The sequence below is a fragment of the Petaurus breviceps genome, unplaced genomic scaffold (genome assembly GCF_028583685.1).
Source record: "Petaurus breviceps papuanus isolate PSGF00001 unplaced genomic scaffold, PetGlider_PUasm1.0 582, whole genome shotgun sequence".
In the NCBI taxonomy this organism is placed as follows: Eukaryota; Metazoa; Chordata; class Mammalia; order Diprotodontia; family Petauridae; genus Petaurus; species Petaurus breviceps.
The window spans coordinates 10,867,721-10,888,019 of record NW_027186390.1 but is presented as its reverse complement, the minus strand read 5'-3'; the positions used below and the strand labels follow the sequence as shown (position 1 = coordinate 10,888,019).

Genomic DNA, 20,299 nt, shown 5'->3' with positions numbered 1-20,299 from the left:
GATCCTTTACCTTGGACAGAAGTTTACTTTTGTACCTTCTCCAAACAAATGTTTTAGCATGCAGGTCATGTAAATTGCAGAGAGAAGCTTCTCTGGGAGGATCTCACCAAAGTAAATTGCTTACATGAAAATGAAGGCTTTTAATAAAAAATAATTTTAATGAAAAAAGTAAACCAGGGAGACCTCCATTTGGAAATATGGCTAATAGCTTAGTTCAAAGGGACCTAATAATAAAGTTAAACTGTTTATGAAGGATCATCTAGAATTCAGGATCCAGTCTTACTATTCTGCACTATCAGCTTCATTTGAACTTTACTTACTCTTTCTCTTTAAGGAAAGATTTCTCTTTAAAAATTAGTGGACATTGGTTTATTATTAAAAATTATATTAAAGTGCTAGTCTGACATCTACTTATTCTTGGTAGGGTGCAGAGAAATAAAGAAGGACACCATTAAAGTCACAAATGTTTATGTGGGTTGATTTTTTAGCCATTTAAAACAATATTTCAGAAGTATCACAATTGTTACATTAATGTAATCAAAGTTACAAAAAAAAAATGGTGACAGGCAACAGTGGAGAGCATCAAAGTACACATTTAAAGAGACCATGCTTCTTCAATACAATCATGAAGATACCATCCCCCCAAAAGACTTGCATTCTTGACTAAAGCTTTTCCTAAACCCTCAAGTTCTGAATTAAGCCTCATCCTCCCCTTCTTCCTCCTCAAACTCCCCTTGTTCATCAGCAGTGGCATCTTGGTACTGCTGGTACTCAGACACCAGGTCGTTCATGTTGCTCTCTGCTTCAGTGAACTCCATCTCATCCATGCCTTCCCCCGTGTACCAGTGCAAGAAAGCCTTCCGGCGGAACATGGCCGTGAACTGCTCTGAGATGCGCTTGAACAGCTCCTGGATGGCTGTGCTGTTGCCAATGAAGGTGGCAGACATCTTGAGGCCTCTGGGAGGAATGTCACACACGGCCGTCTTCACATTGTTGGGGATCCACTCCACAAAGTAGCTGCTGTTTTTGTTCTGCACGTTGAGCATCTGCTCGTCCACCTCCTTCATGGACATGCGGCCCCTGAAGATGGCGGCCACTGTCAGGTAGCGGCCGTGGCGGGGGTCACAGGCGGCCATCATGTTTTTGGAATCAAACATCTGCTGGGTGAGCTCAGGCACCGTCAGAGCCCGGTACTGCTGGCTACCACGGCTGGTCAGGGGGGCAAAGCCTGGCATGAAGAAGTGCAGGCGGGGGAATGGCACCATGTTCACTGCCAGTTTGCGGAGATCAGCATTCAGCTGGCCTGGGAACCGCAGACAGGTTGTGACTCCACTCATGGTGGCAGAGACCAAGTGGTTGAGATCTCCGTAGGTGGGTGTGGTCAGCTTCAGGGTTCTGAAGCAAATGTCATAGAGAGCTTCATTGTCGATGCAGTAGGTCTCATCTGTGTTCTCTACCAGCTGGTGGACAGATAGGGTGGCATTGTAGGGCTCAACTACAGTGTCTGACACCTTGGGGGAGGGCATCACACTGAAGGTATTCATGATTCTGTCTGGGTATTCTTCCCTGATCTTGCTGATGAGCAGGGTTCCCATTCCAGACCCAGTGCCACCTCCCAGGGAATGGGTCAGCTGGAAGCCCTGGAGACAGTCACAGCTTTCTGACTCCTTCCTCACTACATCCAGGACAGAGTCTACTAATTCTGCTCCCTCTGTGTAGTGGCCTTTGGCCCAGTTATTTCCTGCACCACTCTGGCCTGGAAGGGGAAGGAGAAAGAGACTGTATCAATCACTAGTGATTAAAGTGTACATCTTCATACCCTAAGCCAGAGGTATCAAATGTCTCCCACAGGCTTATGACATTATGTTAGCTCAGATTAAAATGTAATTGGAAAATGTTTAACAGAATAAATAGAACTTAATATGTGGTTTTCTAAGTCAGTATGTGATAAGTCCCTATTTCTATTTCAGTTTGATGCCACTGCCCTAAGTAAGCCACTTACATAGACCAGTGAGTCACTAATGAATCCAGGTTATTTCTGATCATTATTTAAAAAAATTAATGATCTGGATATGGCTATTTCATATATATGTATATACACACAGACTAGGCATGGCATTTTTTCCCAAGTCCATACTAAGAACAGGTTTTTAAAATTATGGATACTTGTAATTCTTATTCATTGAGAGTCCCAACCTTCTACCCTGTAAGGCTAATATAAAATATGATCTATGAAGTCATCAGATATGTTAATCACATACCAAAAACAAAGTTATCTGGTCTGAAGATCTGACCAAATGGTCCAGACCTGACTGAGTCCATTGTGCCTGGTTCCAAATCCACCAAGATTGCACGGGGAACATATTTGTTACCTGTAGGTGGGGAGAACAAAAGGCAACATTAGACAGTGCATCATTGCAGGGACCTCAAGGGGAAGAAGACTAAATTGATATAATCACAAAAACTGCTGTTCTCAGACAAAAGGAAAAGAGGATAGTATTTCAATTTGGTTCCTCAAACTACAAGCAATCTGGAAAACCTGGGGAATTATTGCTGAGGGAGAGGTATTCTGCCAAATAGGGCAAGCAGGTGATATTGCTCATGCTGGTGAGATGCTACGATTAATTCCAACCATTTAATTCAACAAGTATGTATTGAGTGCCTGTGCTAGGAGTGAAGATACAAAGAACTCCCCCCCCCAAAAAAAATCTGCCTTCATATAGTTTACAAATCTATGAAAACAAGAAGGTGATATCTAGGAAGAAAGAAGGTTGGAAAGGGCATACAAAAAGCAATTACCAGTGGCTTCATTGTAGTAAACATTGATTCTCTCCAGCTGTAAATCACTGTCTCCATGGTAACTGCCTGTGGGGTCAATCCCATGCTCATCACTGATGACCTCCCAAAACTGTGACAGAATTTACAATTAGCAACGTTAAGACCATCAAGAGACTAACCTATTAACATCCCTCCCCCTCCTCATCCTTCTACTTCAGGTAGCCTGGAACAGGTCTCAGAGAAATGATATTTCGCTCACAACCAAGAGGGTAAGAACTGGGCGTTTTCCTCAGAAATAGCGGCACAGAAACAGCAGAATTAGCCCTCGGGCAAGTGGGGAGGAAAGAAGAGAGAAGGCAGCTGCTGCTGCAGCAGGACCACCAGAGACGGACTCTAGTGATTTTTTTTTTTATGTTGCCCTTCTTTCCTTGCCCCCACCCCCACCCCGTCACTCCCCAAACAAAAAGCTCACCTCAGTCTTTTAGCACAGACAGCTTTGTGAGAAGCCAGGGGTTGCTGGTCCGACTAGGAAAGCCAGGAGATTGGAGTGGGAGTGGCAAGGTAATGGGGAACTTGGGGATCAATCTCAACTTGGGAATAAAGACATAAAGGAAAGAAGACGGAGGGTAATTGTGGATTCTCAACACCTCCGTAGCGAGGGCTCCTATCAATCGAGTAAAGACCTTTACACACACACACGCGCGTACACACACACGCACCACTCACACACTCTCTATCGCACATCGTCGGCCACAAGGACAAGATTAAAAAAAGTATAGAGTAGAAGAGGGAGACCACCCACACACACACACACACACACACACACACACACACACACACAATTTTTAAAAAGGAGAAAAGACTCGGAAATGCTCCAAGAACTCAGCCTTCCGGAAGATAGGCGTTGGTCACGCCTCTCTCAGTTACAAAGGGACTGCTACAAAGACTCTCGGGAGTCCGCCGGGGATAGGTGCAAGAGAAGCAGCACCATGCCCAGGAACCACCCGCGATTCCTAGCAGACCCCGGGACAAATGTCGCCCGCCCCTGCCGCCCAGAACTCACCTTGGCTCCTATCTGGTTGCCACACTGACCAGCCTGAATGTGCACGATTTCACGCATGATGCTTGGCTTGCAAAGTGTATCTCTACCTTCTTTTTCTTTCCTTCTTTCTTTGTCCCTCTCTTCCTTTCTCTTCTCTCCACACACACACACCCACCCCCCCTCCTAATTTCACTTGGAACACACTACAATTCCTCCGGTATACTTGCACTCTAAAATCGCGTAAGCCCCCGACACAGCCTTTTATAGGGAGGGTGGGGCAGCGGGCACCAGGCTCCACCCCTGAGCCCCTCACCCTCCCCTCCCCCCACCTACCTCCATACCTCCCCAGTCCCTTTCTAGTACAAGCTCCTGCTCCCCCCCTTCACGATGACGTAATGCTTGGACAGTGGAGGGGTGGGACTATGGACCCGTTAGGCCTGGGAGAGCCTATCCGAGTGGAACACCCGGCTAGGCTAAAAGGGGGGTGTGGGGGAGAAAGAAGGGTTGGGGCGTGGGCATGGTAGTAGCTGAGTGTTCGAGCTGAGGAGAAAGGGGAGAAAAAAGGCTAATGTGGCATAGGGGAGGAAGTTGGTAGAGCAGGCAGAACAGCCTGGGGGGCAGGAGGGTGTGGCAAGGAGGGAATTGCGGAAAAAGGCTGGTGCGGAAATGGAACAGGTGGAGGGGCTGAAAAGGCTGGTTGGGTGTATGGGACGGGAATTGGAGAGCATGGAAATTACAGCTCACACTCACCTAGCGCTTTCATTACAGCCTTGTGACGTAGGTGGAGCAAGTATTATTCTGAGTTTTACCAATGAGTAAATTGAGGGTCAGAGAGATTATGTGATTTGTCCAAGGTCACAAAACTAGTAAGAAGCACCGCTGAGTCTTGCATTTAAATTAAATTCTCTGACATCCCACCCCCAGTGGGGTCATCCGGGCATCATAAAGAACATAGATTCAGAACTGAGACCTGGGAAGTCCAATCCCCTCATTTTACTCATGAGGCTCAGACAGGCAAGTGATTTTCCAAGGTTACACAGGAAGGAAATATTAGAATTGAGATTCGAATCCAGGCCCTTTGGGTCCAAATACAGGATTGCTATTATGATAACTATGTTCTTCTTGTTCTCTCCGTCTAGTTCCCACTCTGAGCTCTGAACTTTCCTCAATACTGTTCCCCAAAGTCCTACTCCTGTACTAGGTTCTGTTTCAGAACAGAAGGCAGATTGGGAAGAGCCAGAGGAAAGGGTGAACCTACTCCGTTCCCCATCCCATCGTCCCTACCCCAGTGATCCGGGAGTGGAAGTGGGGAGAGCGGGGCCATCGAACATCTGCAGCAGAGACAGATCAGTAGGTTATCGCCACCCATATTAACCTCTTCTCTTTGTCTTCTAGAAAGGGGCACAGTACTGCTGGGCAGGAAGGAAAGAGTCTGAGAAGAGCTTAGCCGCATCGTCCCTCTTTCTTCTTACTCAAAGGGCTTCTCCTTGTCTGTGAAGGCAGACTGATGACCTTTGCACGGTCATTTCTTCCCCCTCGTCCCTTCTATCCCGAACTGATCTAAAACAGAAACTTTCGTGGCTCAGTCTAGGTGTGTATAACACACACACACACACCCTCGAATCCTTATTGCCAGAGCAATATAGCACAGCCTGACCTCGCATTAGAAATGGGTTCATTTCTGGAAAAGAGATTTGACATAAGAAAAATGTTTTCAATTCTTCTAGGTTACTGCTTGGCTGGGGTTTATTCTGTTCCGTTTTTTATTTCCTTCTTTTAACGGGAGGTTGTGTATGGAGTGGGGGGAGTGGTCTAAGGTGGTTGGAAAGGAAAGAAAAAAGGGTGGGGTCCCAAGGGGGAGGGGACAATAGGCTTTGACGGTGAAGTGAAACAAAGGACAGATGACAGTGGCTTTATCTCCCATAACCAGGTTTTTAAAAGCATGTTCTAGCCTCTAGTTCGCAGTACTTAGATTTATTTGAGGAGCGGTGAGAAAACTGGCCAGTGGTGCCAGCTTTTTTCCTTGCCTGGGCTGATTCTGGGGAGACTCATCCCCCTGCATCCTTGGGCGTGGAGTCAAATCCACCTCATACAAGCGTTTACACACACATAGGCAAAGGCCAGTATCACAGCCACAAGCATGCGCACACAGAGACCCTCCCTTTTGAGATGTGCACTGCGCATTTGAAGTATTTGAAGCAGCTGCAGATCCTTTTGTTAGCTAGTTGTGTGTGTGTGTATGTGTGTGTGTGTGCGCGCGTGTGTGTATGAAAGGGGGGGGAGGGAGAGACAGAGACTGAAATAGAGACAAAGACAGAGACAGAGAGAGGAGAAAAAGAGGAATTGATTGCCTTTCTGGACCAAGAACCTTTGAATGGGTACTAGAAATAGAAATCTTATTACGGTTTAGCATAGCCTTGCTCCACCCGACGTGCAGGTGGGTGGGATGGATTGCGGGTGTGGAGGGGGATGAGGTGGCAGGTGAGTAGGGGTACTTGGTTCTCTACACTTTACCCTCTCCTCAAATCCTTTTCTCCCTTGCCTCCTCCAAAGAGCTATTGCTTTGGGTGTCTTCACCCATAGCACAGAACCATGCTTAGAAGTGTGTATGTGTGTGTGTGTGGTGTGTTGCAGCATTTTTGTAGCAGATCTGAAAAGCTCATTCCTAGTCATTCCGTGAGTAACTGCCTCCCGTGGCGCTTTTTTTTTTTAAACTAGGAAACAAGTTCCCCTTTCATGTTCCAGGCACTGGGCCAGAATGACCGCGACTCCTGCGGAGGAGGAGTAAAGGCAACAGCTGTTGAGTGAGACACTCAGGGCTAAGCTCTTCCCGTAGGCCTAGGCTATCTTGGTCTTCCAGCAAGAGAAGAGGGAATGAGAAGAATCAATTGTGATGGGTTTCAATTGAATCCCAAAGTGCAGTGAATGGGGAGTAGGGAGAGGGAACATAACACATCCTCCTTAACCCAGCCAACTACAAAATAACCCCCAGGGTACCCTGGCTCTTCAGCTGGTTCTAGCGGCCATCCTGTTGCGGATTCCCAGTCAGGTACCTCAGCAGCACAAGGGAGGGGAGGCAGGATTTGGCGAAGACTGAGAAGCAGACAGCCCCAAACTCCAGCCTTTTCAAAACTGCGTGAACCCAGAAAAATGCATAGAGCCAAGGGTGGCTTAGTTTGATAGGGGCTTGTTGGATTGAATTGGAGCTAGAGTACTTTCAAGCCCTGATTCAGGGCGGGGCGGGGTAATCGGAGACGAGCTGGGGGAATTGAGGAAACAATGGATCTGGAAGCTGGCGGCCGTCACCTAGTGCAGTGGTAGCCTCTTTACTAGCGAGTGGTTCAGAAAACCCTAGAGAAGAGCAGGGACACAGCTTTCTTTCTGCAGTATCACACTGCCTCGCCTTGTAAAATGAGCCAGCTGACACGGCTTCACCCCAATTAACGGTTTCGTTTTTCAGCTCTGATTTCAGAGCCTGATGGACCACCAATTTCACCAGTGGTAATGCATGTTCAGGATTATTTGGGTAAATGTAGCTTAGACTTTTTTTTTTTTTTGTGGGAGGATGGTGTAGGCATAGAAAAAAATTTAAAAGTACGACCAATAAATAAGTATAATTTTCAGCACTTTCCCAAGTGTCTTTATTTTGTTATTTTTCTGGCATTGTCTTCCCAGGGACAATGTTAATTGGACATTAGAGCACATGTAAATGAAACCCCACCCAGTTTTCTTCTCACTTGGTTCTGTAATTTGCCTCTTGTGATAAAAAAATCACAACCTCAGTGAGGTTGGCTGCTGATATAAGCACATTTTAAAGAAAATTTTGAAATTGTTGGCTCACCTCTTGTTGACTTTTTTTTCTTTTTCTTTTTCCAGCATGGATGTTTTATCTTCACAATGATTCTTTCCTCTGAAGCCCAAGAAGGTCTTATTAGTAGTTTTTAGTGTGTTGAGCTATCCTAGAAAAAAAAAATATTGCTTAAGGTATTCATAGTAAAATGATGTTCTTGGGAAAGAGGGAGTGGAGAGGGAATGAGATAACAAGGAGAGAAACTCAGATTATCTGGCATGTAGCTCATTTTGAAATATGTGAATTCAAAATCAGTTCTTTTAGAAGACATCTTTACTCTGATTAGTGTGTTTACTGAAACCCAATTGATAATAATTCCTAGGACAGCAGAATTTCAGACCTGAAAGGGAGATTGAGTCCAGCTATTTCATCTTAAGAAGAATGTATAAATGAAAAGTTGTTTAATCAGCCTGACCCCATTTGGGATTTTCTTGACAAAGACACTAGAGTGGTTTGCTATTTATTTCTCTCAGCTAATTTTACAAATGAGAAAACTGAGGCAAATAGGATCAAGTGACTTGCTCAGGGTCACACAGCTAGTAAGTGTCTGAGGCTAGATTTAAACTCCGGTTTTCTTGACTCCAGGCCCAATATTTTATCCATTTTGCCACCTAGCCACCCTGGAAAATTTACCTATTTATCAAGTAAATACTATGTTATGTGCTGGAGGTACAACTACAAAAACAAAAACAGTCCCTGCCCTCAAAGGCTCACATCCTAATGAAGGAGGCAACACACATCGGGAAATGGGTGTCAGGAAGTAATTCCTTGGATGAGAACTGAAGAGGCCAGGTTAGGGAGGGTATGTATGCACAAGGCTGCAAGACTGCTGGGGAAATGTTATGGAGAAAGACCAGGAAGATGCAGATGACTGGTCTAGGATTTGAACTCAGCTCTTCTGCTATGAAATTAAATGCTCTTTCCAATTTACTTGTGGTGCCTATGGAATGGTAAAATGGAGGTGGTTTTTATGTATGTCTACTATATATGTAGGCATACCATGTATTTGTATATGTGTGTCTGCCCATGCTTGGGTGCATGTGCTTGTCCATTAATGTTTGTGGCCTGGGCCTTTGTACACATGTGTACATGCTTGGGTGTGGTTTCATCTGACATCCCTAGCCTCAGAATCAGAAAACCTGTTGGCTTTGTGACATTGGCCAAATCAGAGCCTCATTTCCTTAATCTAAATGGTGATTACAAGTGCTACCTTAACTTACCTTCTGAGGCTGTGGCAACGAAAGTGCTTTATTGTTTTAAAAATATGAGAGATTATGATGCCTGGTAATTTACAATTTTAAAATTTTGATCCCATGAAGACTGTTCTGAAAGAAGTGTTACTGAACAGGAAAAAGCAACATTCATATCCACACACAATTAATTACTAATGGAGTTAAGCTGTCTCATATTAAACTGTTTTTGATTCACATAATTTACACATTGATTATATCTATTGGCAAATCGGCAAGCGTTAGACTCTCAAGTTTATCTCATGTCTGTCTACTAAGTGCTATTATGTTAGGCAGATAGAGAAACAACTTTAAAAGATGACTGAAATATTATTAAGTCCATAAGTAAATGGACTTAATGCAAACTATGTTTTTAACATATTCAAATTTACACATTGTCTAGTTTGGGTCCTCCCCTACTGCTAGCATACATCTACCACTTAAAACTCAGCACACAACTCTCATGAATAGTCTGACTACAGTGTCTCAGCCTCTATCTACATACGTTTCCTAGGTAACTGACACATAGCCAATGAATCAGGCTTTGCAGAAAAAATAAAGAGACTCCAAATCCAACAGTATTTCCATTTTCCTCTTCTAAATTCTCTCCAGTTGAGAACATTGGAAAGACACTGAGCCCAACATTTTTGTAGGCTAGTCAGATACCCTAAAGGATTGGTGGGGGATTGTTCTTCAATCCTATACAGTGGAGCTGGGGGGAGGGGAAAAGAAAAAAGAAGTCTGCCTTTGATACAGAAATTTCTGCCTCGCAGTGCTTTGTGGTTCAACCTATTTATATCCATTCTACCCCCTCAGAGTGTCAGCTCCCCCCATCCCTCCCCTCCACTCTCAAGTCTACTGTCCGTCTGGCTAGAGAGAAATGGGAAAGTTCCCCTTCGGAGCTACCAATGGTGCTCTTTAATCAAATCAGGCAGGCATTGTGGCAGATGAGAACACTTCTTCCACAGCCTGGAAGCACTATGGAGACCCAGTTGGCCCAGGTAACAACAAAAGGCTTAAGAGGGAAAAGAAAATTCCAAGTCTGTAACACAGACTTAACCCAGAAACATTTTCTGCTTTGTTTTCAGTAAGACGTCTTTTCTCATTACTGTTCATTAGTGCTTAAATTACCCAAGTCTTGACACTGAAATGCAGAGATTTCCTCAAAAAGATTTTGCTTCTTTGTAATACAAATCAGTATTGGGCAGTGCTACGCAACATGGCTTTTAAAGGGAACCATTCCCTCCTCCTCTGCCCCCTCCTCATGCCATGAATTATTTGTTAAATGCTTAGAAAGAGGTGGGGGAGGGGGAATACAAGAAGGGCTTTTAAGGTTACAGATGGAGGCAAATAGTCTCTCATTCTATACTGCAAGCATCCATACAGAGAGTTGGAAAGCAGGAGAGGAAAAGAACCTTGAATGGAGGCATTATGGAATGTTTGGATTTGAGCTGTAGCTAGTGTGTGGAAAATGTGTGTGAAATCAGATGGTTTATAAAAGCAAGCTTAAAATAAAGGCATATCAAATGGTAAGTAAGTTACACATCAAGGGAAGGGAGAAAACTTTTTTTTTTCATTTCAAAAGCAGATTACTTCCTTCATCAATATGGGTAAGTAAGATTTTAGTGTTTCTGTGTATCTCATAATAATAGCAGTAGAAGTCAAAAGCAAGGCATTCTTTGTCCATTTCTTCAGAGAATAACAATCTTTCTTGCTGGTAATCTCCCAAAGCCTTCACCTTCCATTTGAAGCAAGATTAGAGGAAATTCCCATACCTCTCTGATCCAGATGTTGCTTAGAATTTGAAGCACTCATCATAAGCAAAATGGTCATCCAAGCTGCTACTAAGATAGAATTCTGTCTTAATTCCTTTTTTATCTATGTGCTAAATTATTCTCTGAAGTTATAATAAAAATTATTTATTTCAATTCAACGAGTACTTAATAAATATCTGTTATGTGAAAGATATTGTATAGGTACTGAGGTTGAAAAATGATAGGGTTCCTGTTCTGAAGGAATTTATAATCTAATAGGAGAAAAATAATATGAACACAAAAAAATTAAAGTACAAGGTAGAACGTGATAAGAAAAGCAGGATGGTGCAATGGTAAGAACACTGGGTTTAGAATTAGGATTCCTGAGCCTGAATTCCAGTTCTGTTACTATTACTGCCTGTGTGACCTTAGGCAAATCAGTTAAACTCTCTGGGTTTTCTGATCTGTAAAATTAGATTGAAAAAGATGACTTCTAAAGTCCCTTCCAGCTTTCAATCCTACAAAAGGAGCAAATTAGAAATACAGATGCTGATACTAAATAGCATTGTGATTTAACTTGCTTGCATACTGGGATATATTAGGGAATCATTTAAAAAAGTTTTTTTTTTTCATGTGTAGTCCATATAATCTCTGGCAGTTGGGTGGCAGAGTGGACTGAGGCTGGGCCTGGAGTCAGGAAGACTCAACTTCCTGAGTTCAAATCTGATTTCAGATACCTATTAGCTTTGTGACTCTGGGCAAGTCACTTAACCCTGTTTGCCTCAGTTTCCTCATCTGTAAAATGAGCTGGAGAAAGAAATGGCAAACTGCTCCAATATCTTTGCCAAGAAAACTCCAAAAAGGGGCAGCTAGGTGGCATAGTGAATAGAGTGCTGGCCCTGGAGTCAGGAGGACCTGAGTTCAAATCCTGCCTCAGACACTTAACACTTACTAGCTGTGTGACCTTGGGCAAGTCACTTAATCCCAATTGCCCTGTCTAAAAAAAAAACAAACTCCAAAAAAAGGAGTTAGACACCACTGAAATGACTGAACAACAGCAACCATTTTATCAATGAGGCATCCTTATCCTAACTCTCACTCTTACTGTTTAGTCAGGTTCCCAGAACTAGCTCAGGTATATCTTCCCCTCAGGGTTCTAGAGATAACCCGGAGGGGTCAGGGGGAGTTCTTTAATACCAGTGGCTTTAGCCCCAATTGGTATGTTTCCTTCCAACCCCAAACCCCATCACCAAGATTATCATCTGACAGTCATTTAGTGTTGGCTCCCTATGATGCAGACACTGCCTCCAGCCATTCCCTGATACCATTTAGGACGTCCAAGGGAAGATGGGAAATTCAATATCGAGACCTTTAGAATCAGGAACATATTTTTTCAAGCAAAATGGGTAGTGATGGGGAAAGGGGAACTAGCCAAGGTCAAAGTTGAGGCAGGCCTCTTCTCACTCCCCAGCCCTAGGCAATTCCTCCTTAGGGGATTCACCTAGAACTCTGCATGCACTCCCATTTCTTGCATTTCCTCTCTTCTCAGCTTGCCAGATAAGCTATAAACAGTCTCTTGGTATGACCAGATTTCCTCGAGATTGCTGAAAGTGATTCTTGTTCAACATCATTCTATGTTTATGTCCTATTTGCACTTAGTCTCAGGTTTTTGGATCAATTGGTTGCTTGAGCATATTCTCACCTAGTTAAGGTATCAGAGCTAGAATGGGGTGGAATAGTTTTAACTCCAACTTAAATATGTAAATTAAATATGTAGAGAGGACACACATAAATGCATAAACATACACAGCATGCAAACATACCACACACACCCTTCCTTTTGAAATTCTTTAGAGATATAGCCTGGGACAATTTACACAATCTGGTTCCAAAGTCTTAGATGAAGATAGAAAATGGAAGGAGGTCAGGTGTGCCCCTCCAAACCTCCAAACTGAATTGGACATGCTAATGCATGCAGAAGTCACGAAGCCCAGGAAGTAATGATCGAAACTGGAATACCAAGTAGATGATATGGGGCATTCCCACAGTTAATTGAAGAGACCCTTTGTGTGCAGTGTGGGACTCTTCTAATTTAAAAAAAAATTTCAAAAGGCTGGTGGCATGAAATAACTATAGCGATGCTGTGGGTCTCTTCCCCACTGGCCAAATGCCAGCACTGGTCCCCTTGGTGAGAAGGTAACAAGAATGGGCAGTGTGCTGGAGGAGAACTGGATTGTGGGGAGAACCAGAGTTAGACAACAGCAATGACAGCCCCCAGTCAGGAGCTGAAAATGATGATGATTGAGTGGGGAAATATCCACACACACAGCATCAGAGGAACTCTTTCAGGAGAAATAAAAATCAACAATGCAAGGGTCTTAGAGGGGAGGACAGACATGAAAAAATAGACAGCTGTCTTCTTCTCCTTCTTGTGGGGGTCCTTCTAGGGCAGTCCTCTAAGTCACATATGTTATACAGATCTCTGGGGGTAGGGTGGTCCAAAGGAGGGGGAAGGAGATTGTTTTGATTCTGTGGGCTTGGATTAAAGTCCTTTTTTTGTGTTCTTTGCAGTGCAAATAAAAATGTTCTAAGTTTCAAAGTCCTGTGAATCTTGTGCCTCTAGGGCAGAGGTATCAAATTTGAAGCTTCAAGGAAGGGCTCCCCTAACCAAATTAAAACATAATTATGAAATAGTTAACAAAAGGAGTAAAAATATAATAGAATATAGATAGATAATGTTAATATGTGTTTTTCTAAGTCAACATGTGACCGCTAGGGAACTTTTTTGGTTTTGTTTTTTAAAATTTACTTATTTCTTAATTCTCATTTTCAACTTTCACTTTTACATGATTTTGAGTTCCAATTTTTTTTCTCCTTCCCTCTTTCTCCTCCCCCCTTTCCAAGATGGCTAGCAATCAGATAGAAGTTATATATGTAGGTACAATCATATTAAATACATTTTCACAATAGTCATGTTGTGAAAAAAGAATCAGAACAAAAGGGAAAAACCACAAGAAAGAAAAAAACAAAAAAAGTGAAAATAGTGTACTTTGATCTGCATTCAGACTCTGTATGTATGTAGTTCTTTCTCTGGATATGGATAGCATTTTCCATCATGAGTCTTTTGGAATTGTCAGATCATTGTATTGCTGTGAAGAACTAAGTCTATCATAGTTAATCATTGTATAATGTTGCTGTTACTATGTCAATGTTCTGATTCTGCTCACTTTACTCATCCTCAGTTCATGAAAGTCTTTCCAGATTTTTCTGAAGTCTGCCTGCTCATCATTTCTTAGAGCACAATAGTATTCCAATGCATTTATATACCACAACTTTTTAGCCATTCCCCAATTGATAGCCTTCCCCTTGATTTCCAATTCTTTGCCACCACAAAAAGAGCTGCTATAAATATTTTTGTACATGTGTACAAAATATACATCTTTTCGCTTCCATTAGGGGAATGTCAGATACCGGAGTTGCCAAATTCCAGTTTTTTGAGGTGTTCTGTTTTACCATCTCCCTGATAACATCACTATCTCTTGAGGAAAGTTTTCTTGACATATAGATATGAGACTCCTCATGTGTAGTCTGTAGTCTTTAGCTTCTTTTGCTTTTTAATACTGAACCATATTTTAAAAATTTATTTGGCCTTTGCATTAGAGTCTTTGAGGATTAAGTATATTTAGAGATATGTTGCCTTAGTTTGGAAGATCATATCAGATTCTCCAAAAAATTCCTCTACTTCTTCATCCTCTGCAGGGGATAGTGGGACCTAAGTTACAGTTATCTTCATGGCCACCATTTTGCTTTTGCTCCTCCTGAGTGCTACAAGGTGAGTTCACCAAGTGGCCCGTTCACTTATATTTCCTATTGTCTTTGGGTGCAAATGAAATCAACTCCATTTCAGTTTGACTCTTTAAGGAGAGCCAGAGAACCTTTCTTTATCTGAGCTACAACTCATTCAAAGTGAATTTGCCTGCATTGTTATGATTCAGTTGCTGGTCAACAGTCTCCCATTTAGGATTGTTGTTATTCAGTCATTTTCAATTATGGCCTACTCTTTGTGATCCCTTTTTGGAGTTTCCTTGGCAAAGATCATAGAGTGGCTGTCCATTTTCTCCAGCTAATTTTACAGATGAGGAAATTGAGGCAAACAGGGTTAAGTGACTTGCCCAGAGTCACTGTTAGCAAGTGTTAGAGGCTGGATTTGAACTCAGCTTTTCTTCACTCCAGGCCTGGCACTCTTGTCCACCGCACTATCTAGCTGCCCCACATTTATGATATTGACAGTTAAATTATTATTTGAAGACTGTCTAAAAGCTTTGTGATTTTCTATCCTCTCAGCATCTTTTTTTTTTAATCCAAGGTTGTGCTGGTATCAACTCAAACCAACTTAAGAGCTGATTGTTAAATTTTCAGTGTGAGCTTATTTACATCTCGGAAACTGGCAAATGCTGCAAATCAGGGCTTGATTTATTGTTTTGTTGATTCTCTAAACTTAATAAAGTGGTGGAGAAAATGTTAATAATTCAGATCAAATTAAAAAGCATGCCATGCATATGTTTTCCCCCCAGTGAGCCAGTTATTAAACATTTACCAGGAAAGAAAGAAGCAGTTATTAAGTACCTACTATGTCCTGGGTGCTTTACAAATATTATCTCTTTTGATCCTTGAAACAACCCTGGGAGGTAGGTGCTATTATTATCCCCATTTTATAGATGTGAAAACTGGGGCAGACAAAGGGTAAATGACTTGCCTGCAGTCCCATAGCTAGTACGAGTCTGAAGCCAGATTAAAATTCAGGTCTTCCTAAATCCAGACCTAACCAATGTTCTATACCTACATCACCTAGCTATCAGTTTCCATCACTCTGCCACTATCATCACTGCAGAAATGAGAGTTTACACAAGATTGAGGATATTTTTATGTTTTCTTTGTTTTCTGGGTTGCCATGAACAAAGACACATTACCTCATGACTAGCTTACTTTTTATGAGACTTGGTGCACTTAACTTGGCTGGTCCCCAGACAGCAGACACAATCTGCTGCCAGCAGCAGAGTTGAAACATATTTTCTGTATGTCAGAACCTGCTTGTGATGCCCTGACCACACCCTTGAGAACTCAGATTCACCTCTATGCCATGAGGAGACAGACATCAGGGTAGGAACGATTTGGATGAAGATACAATTTAAGAGGGATAAATGTTAAGTCTTAGACTTGGTTTCAAAAACTTGCCATTCTAAGGTGGTAGAAGTATGGCTGCAGATCAGCTCACATGAGACAAAGTTGCAGACTTTAGAACAGTGGTCCATAGGACAGTGGTCCAAGAACTTGGTTTAAAAAAAATTTTGATAACTGAATTTCTATGTAGTTGGTTTTCTTTGTAACCCTATGTATTTTATCCATTTAAACACATTACTCTCTGAAGGGTTTCACCAGAGTGACAAAGGGGTACACACATAAAAAAGTTAAGAATGGTAGCCATGGTGGGAGGGGGGGATGGAAAGGCGGAAGAGGGAAGGAAAAGAAAAAGAAATTTACATGATTATTATGTATTTAAAAGGAATAGCAAGTTGTACATGATAGATTTGCAGTTTCACATGTAATCATTTTTATTATACTATGTTATGGAAATGTTATAGAAATACTTGTTTTATTCCACAAATTAAAAATAGAATAAATAAATGTGGGGAATAAACAATAAGAAAGAAAAAGAATCCTATCTTTAGTAGGTCACAAGCTCAATGTGGGTCAAGATTGTGATGCAGAGGTCAAACTAATGTAATCTTAGACTAACTTCAGAAAGACATAGCATCCAGGGCAAGGGAGATAAGAGCCTTGTACTATGCCTTGGTCAGACCTCCATTGTGCAGTGTTGGGTTCAGTTGTAGGTGCCATATTTTAGGAAGGACATTAACAAGCTAGAAATCGTTCAAAGAAGGGTGTCTGTGGGTTGTGAGAGAACTAGAGACTCTACCATATGGGGGTTAGTTGAAGGAACTTGGGGCAGTTAGCCTTAAGAAGAAAAGCCTTAGGAACAGCATGATATCTATATTTGAAGGGTTGTCATATGGATGAATTGAACTTGTCATGAGTGGTCTCTAAAGGGTAGGAACAATGGGTAGACATGACAAAGAGGCAGATTTTGGTTCAATGTACATAAAAATTTCCTAATTAGAACTGTCTGAAGAGTACACTGTCTTGGGAGGTAGTGTTTCTTCTTATTGTAGTTCTTCAAGTGGAGGTTTGATGACTTCTGGTCAAGCTCAGCTCAAACTCATCCTTTGTGAGGCCTTTAATATCTCCCCTCCCCCTGCTAGTTGCTAGTGTCTCCCTCTCCCCTAACTACTTTGAATTATTTTTGCATATATTTGTATTTACTTATTTTGTTTATGGTAGAGCAACTAGGTGGTGAAATAGAGTTCTGGGCCTGGAGTCAGGAAGACTCATCTTTCTGTGTTCAAATCTGGCCTCAGACACTTACTAACTGTGTGACCCTGGGCAAATCACTTAACCTTGAGTGCCTCAGTTTCCTCATCTGTAAAAGTTACCTGGAGAAGGAAATGGCAAACCACTCCAGTATGTTTGACAAGAAAACCCCAAATGGGGTCATGAAGAGTCAGACATGGTTGAAATTACTGAAAAACAGCAACATTTTGTATATACTTGCCTTTGTGTTTGTTATCATTCTCCATAGACTACAAGCTCCTTGAGGACAAAAACTGTTTCATTTTTGTCTTTGTATCTTCAGTACTTAGCATGGTGGGATGTATGGGTATTCAGTGAACACCTCTGGTGTGAGGGCTGCTGAACCCTTTTCAGGGCTGCTCATACACCTTTGATGTCTACCCAACTCTCACCTGTGGCTCCAAGAAGCTATAGCATGTGCAACAGCCACACCCTAGCGTACCGTTTCAGCAGACTGGCTAAAAAGGCCTTAAACCTGTTGGTGAATCAGTGGGGTGTCTACCCCAAGCATATCAAGACTTTTGCTGGAGGGTAGAATGAGTGGATGAGAACAATTTGATGCTGTGAAGCCCTTAGAACTCGGTCAAATATTGAAGATGCCAAGGTTATCCATTGCATCCTGAGCTATCACCAGTCGTCTTAGAGGTTGTTGTCCTGTCACTGCACCTTGATGACTCTGGAAGACAGAGTGAGGCTGATGACTTCAGACTTCAGGCAACTCTGCCTCACTCAAATCCAATCAACAAGTCAAAAGACATCACCTATATCATTTTACCATTTTACCTACCTCAGAGTCTTGCCAAAACAAGCAAGGTATGAACTATTTGTGCCCAAGCCTTCCAAGCTCATCTTGGGTAGCCACAGGTGGACACACCCTACCTTGACCCCATATAGTGAGGTCATTTTGGTCTCTTCAAACTTGAAGGAGAACAATCAACCTAGTGTAGTGTTTGGCACCTGATAAATAGTTATTACTTGATTAATGTATTAATAGAGTTGTTTTCTGTTGAGGTACAGGTTGGACTAGATGGCTTCTGATGCCTCTTCCAACTCTGAATTTCTCAGATTCTGTGAACTTTAGTCTCTCCATGTGTGCGGATAATAAAGCTGATGCTGCCTGTTCCACTAGATTCCCGGGAAGCTAGGTGGCACAATGGATAGAGCATTGAACTTGGAGTCAGGAATACCTGTGTTCATGTCTTACCTCAGACATTTTCTAACTTTGTGATTCTGTGTAAGTCTCTTTCGATCCCAGTTTCTTCATCTGTAAAATGAGGATAATAACAGTACCTGCCTCATCAGGTAGTTGTGAGGCTCACATGAGATAAAATATGTAAAGTACTTTGCAAACTTTAAAACACTTCATAATAACTAGCATTAATATAGCACTTTAAGAATTACAAAGAGACTACTTCTCTCTCTTTTGTGTTTTTTTTTTCGGTTTCATTCCTTCTTTCTCATTGTTCACTCTGTTGGTTATAAATCTTCTTTACAATTTGACTACTGTTTAATTTGAAGAACATATTACAATTAATTTGATTATTATTTGATATCTGTAAATATTAATTTGAAGAACCTATATATTTGTAGAACCTATATCAGATTGCATGCTGTCATGGGGGGAGGGGGGAGTAGAGAAGGGCAGAAAATGTAGAACTCAAGGGATTGTGGAACTGAATGTTGTTAACTAAAATAAATTTTAAAAAAATTAAAAAAAAGAATTACAAATAGCACTTTACATTTATTATTTATTGTTGCATATTATTACTGTTTAACCTTTACAAAAGGTGCCCTGGGAAGCAGGTACTATTATAATCCTGGCAGTTCAAGTAAACTGAGTCTAAGAGAGGTTAAATGACTAGTCTAAATGTCAAACAAGTTGTAAATACAAACTCAGGTTTTCAGAACTCTGAGTCAGGCCCTCTATCTGATGAATCTTGATATTATCTGTGTAAATGTTAGCTATTAATCTTGTGAATAAAACAAGATAAAAAACAACTAATGATAATGTTAACTATTATTTTTGATAATGCAATTTGAGAAGGAATGGGTCACTTTTGGCTTATTTTTTTTTTAAAAAGTCAACCTGAATCTTGGAGCAAAAGCCTCTTAGGATAACCACTGCATCTTTAAAAATACTCCCTCAGCAAAATAATCCAATCAAGAATTTATTTTATTCTTTAAAAAATTTATGTTATTTTTTCTAATTACATGTAAAATGTTTTTAACATTTGTTTTTAAAAATATTGAGTTCCAAGTTCTTTTCCTCCCTCTCTCCCTTGCCCTTCATTGAGAAAGAAAGCAAATTGATATAGATCATCCACATGCAGTTATACAAAATATATTTCTATATTAAGCATGTTACAAAAGAGAACACAGACAAAAAATAAAGAAAAATAAGTAAAGAAAAAAACAGTATGCTTTGCTGTTCATTCAGATGCTTTCAGTTCTTTCTCTGGAGGTGGATAGCATTTTTCATTATTAAGTCCTTCAGAATTTTTGTGGAACATTGTATTGGTGAGAATAGCTAAGTCATTCCCATTTGATCATTATACAATATTGCTATTACTGTGTACAAATACTCATTTCACTTTGCATCAGTTCTTAAAAGTCTTTCCAGGTTTTTCTGAAACTATGGTGTTTATAATTTCTTACAGCACAATTCTATCACAATCACATACCACAACTTGTTCAGCCATTCCCCAATTGATGGGCTTCCTTTCTATCTTCAGTTCTTTGCCACCCTAAAAAGAGTTGCTATAGATATTTTTGTAGATATAGGCTCTTTTCCTTTTAAAAAAAAATCTCTTTGGGATACAGACCTAGAAGTGGCTTTGCTGGGTCAAAGGGTATGTGCAGTTTTATAACCTTTGGGCGTAGTTCCAGATTGCTCTCCAGAATGATTAGGTCAGTTTAAACTCTACAAACAGTGTAGCAGTGTCCCAATTTTTCCACCTCTCCTTCAACATTTTTCATTTTTCTTTTCTGTCATATTAGTCAATCTATAGATATGAGGTGGTACCTCAGAATTGTCTTCATTTGCATTTCTCTAATCAATAGTTAAATAAATCATTTTTATAGGATAGATACAAAGATTTATTTTCTTAATATTTCCTTGATAAATTCTTACATTTCAACTTTTTCATAGTAGGTTTCAACTTGCTCATTATAGGTTTTT

General features: G+C 41.2%; 1 protein-coding gene and 1 long non-coding RNA gene across 3 annotated transcripts in view; one reads left to right on the top strand and one right to left on the bottom strand.

Annotated features, from left to right (window-relative positions):
• Window positions 1-451: 451 nt before the first annotated feature.
• Window positions 452-4,112, bottom strand: LOC138173540 (tubulin beta-2B chain). 2 transcript variants are annotated; one of them, XM_069103572.1, is made up of 4 exons: window positions 3,842-4,112; window positions 2,800-2,908; window positions 2,262-2,372; window positions 452-1,756 (listed from the first exon to the last, which is right to left on the bottom strand). In XM_069103572.1, exons 1-4 carry the CDS (start codon window positions 3,896-3,898, stop codon window positions 696-698), a joined length of 1,338 nt encoding a protein of 445 aa, XP_068959673.1. In that variant the 5' UTR covers window positions 3,899-4,112; the 3' UTR covers window positions 452-695. The 2 variants fall into 2 exon arrangements, with proteins under 2 accessions (XP_068959673.1, XP_068959674.1); XM_069103573.1 differs by lacking the exon at window positions 3,842-4,112 and adding an exon at window positions 3,251-3,757.
• A 5,638-nt stretch (window positions 4,113-9,750) lies between these two features.
• Window positions 9,751-20,299, top strand: part of LOC138173448 (uncharacterized) — a 41,512-nt gene continuing 30,963 nt past the window's right edge. The window contains exon 1 of the long non-coding RNA XR_011171404.1: window positions 9,751-9,900. This is a non-coding gene — a long non-coding RNA (uncharacterized lncRNA). The remainder of the gene's footprint in view (window positions 9,901-20,299) is intronic.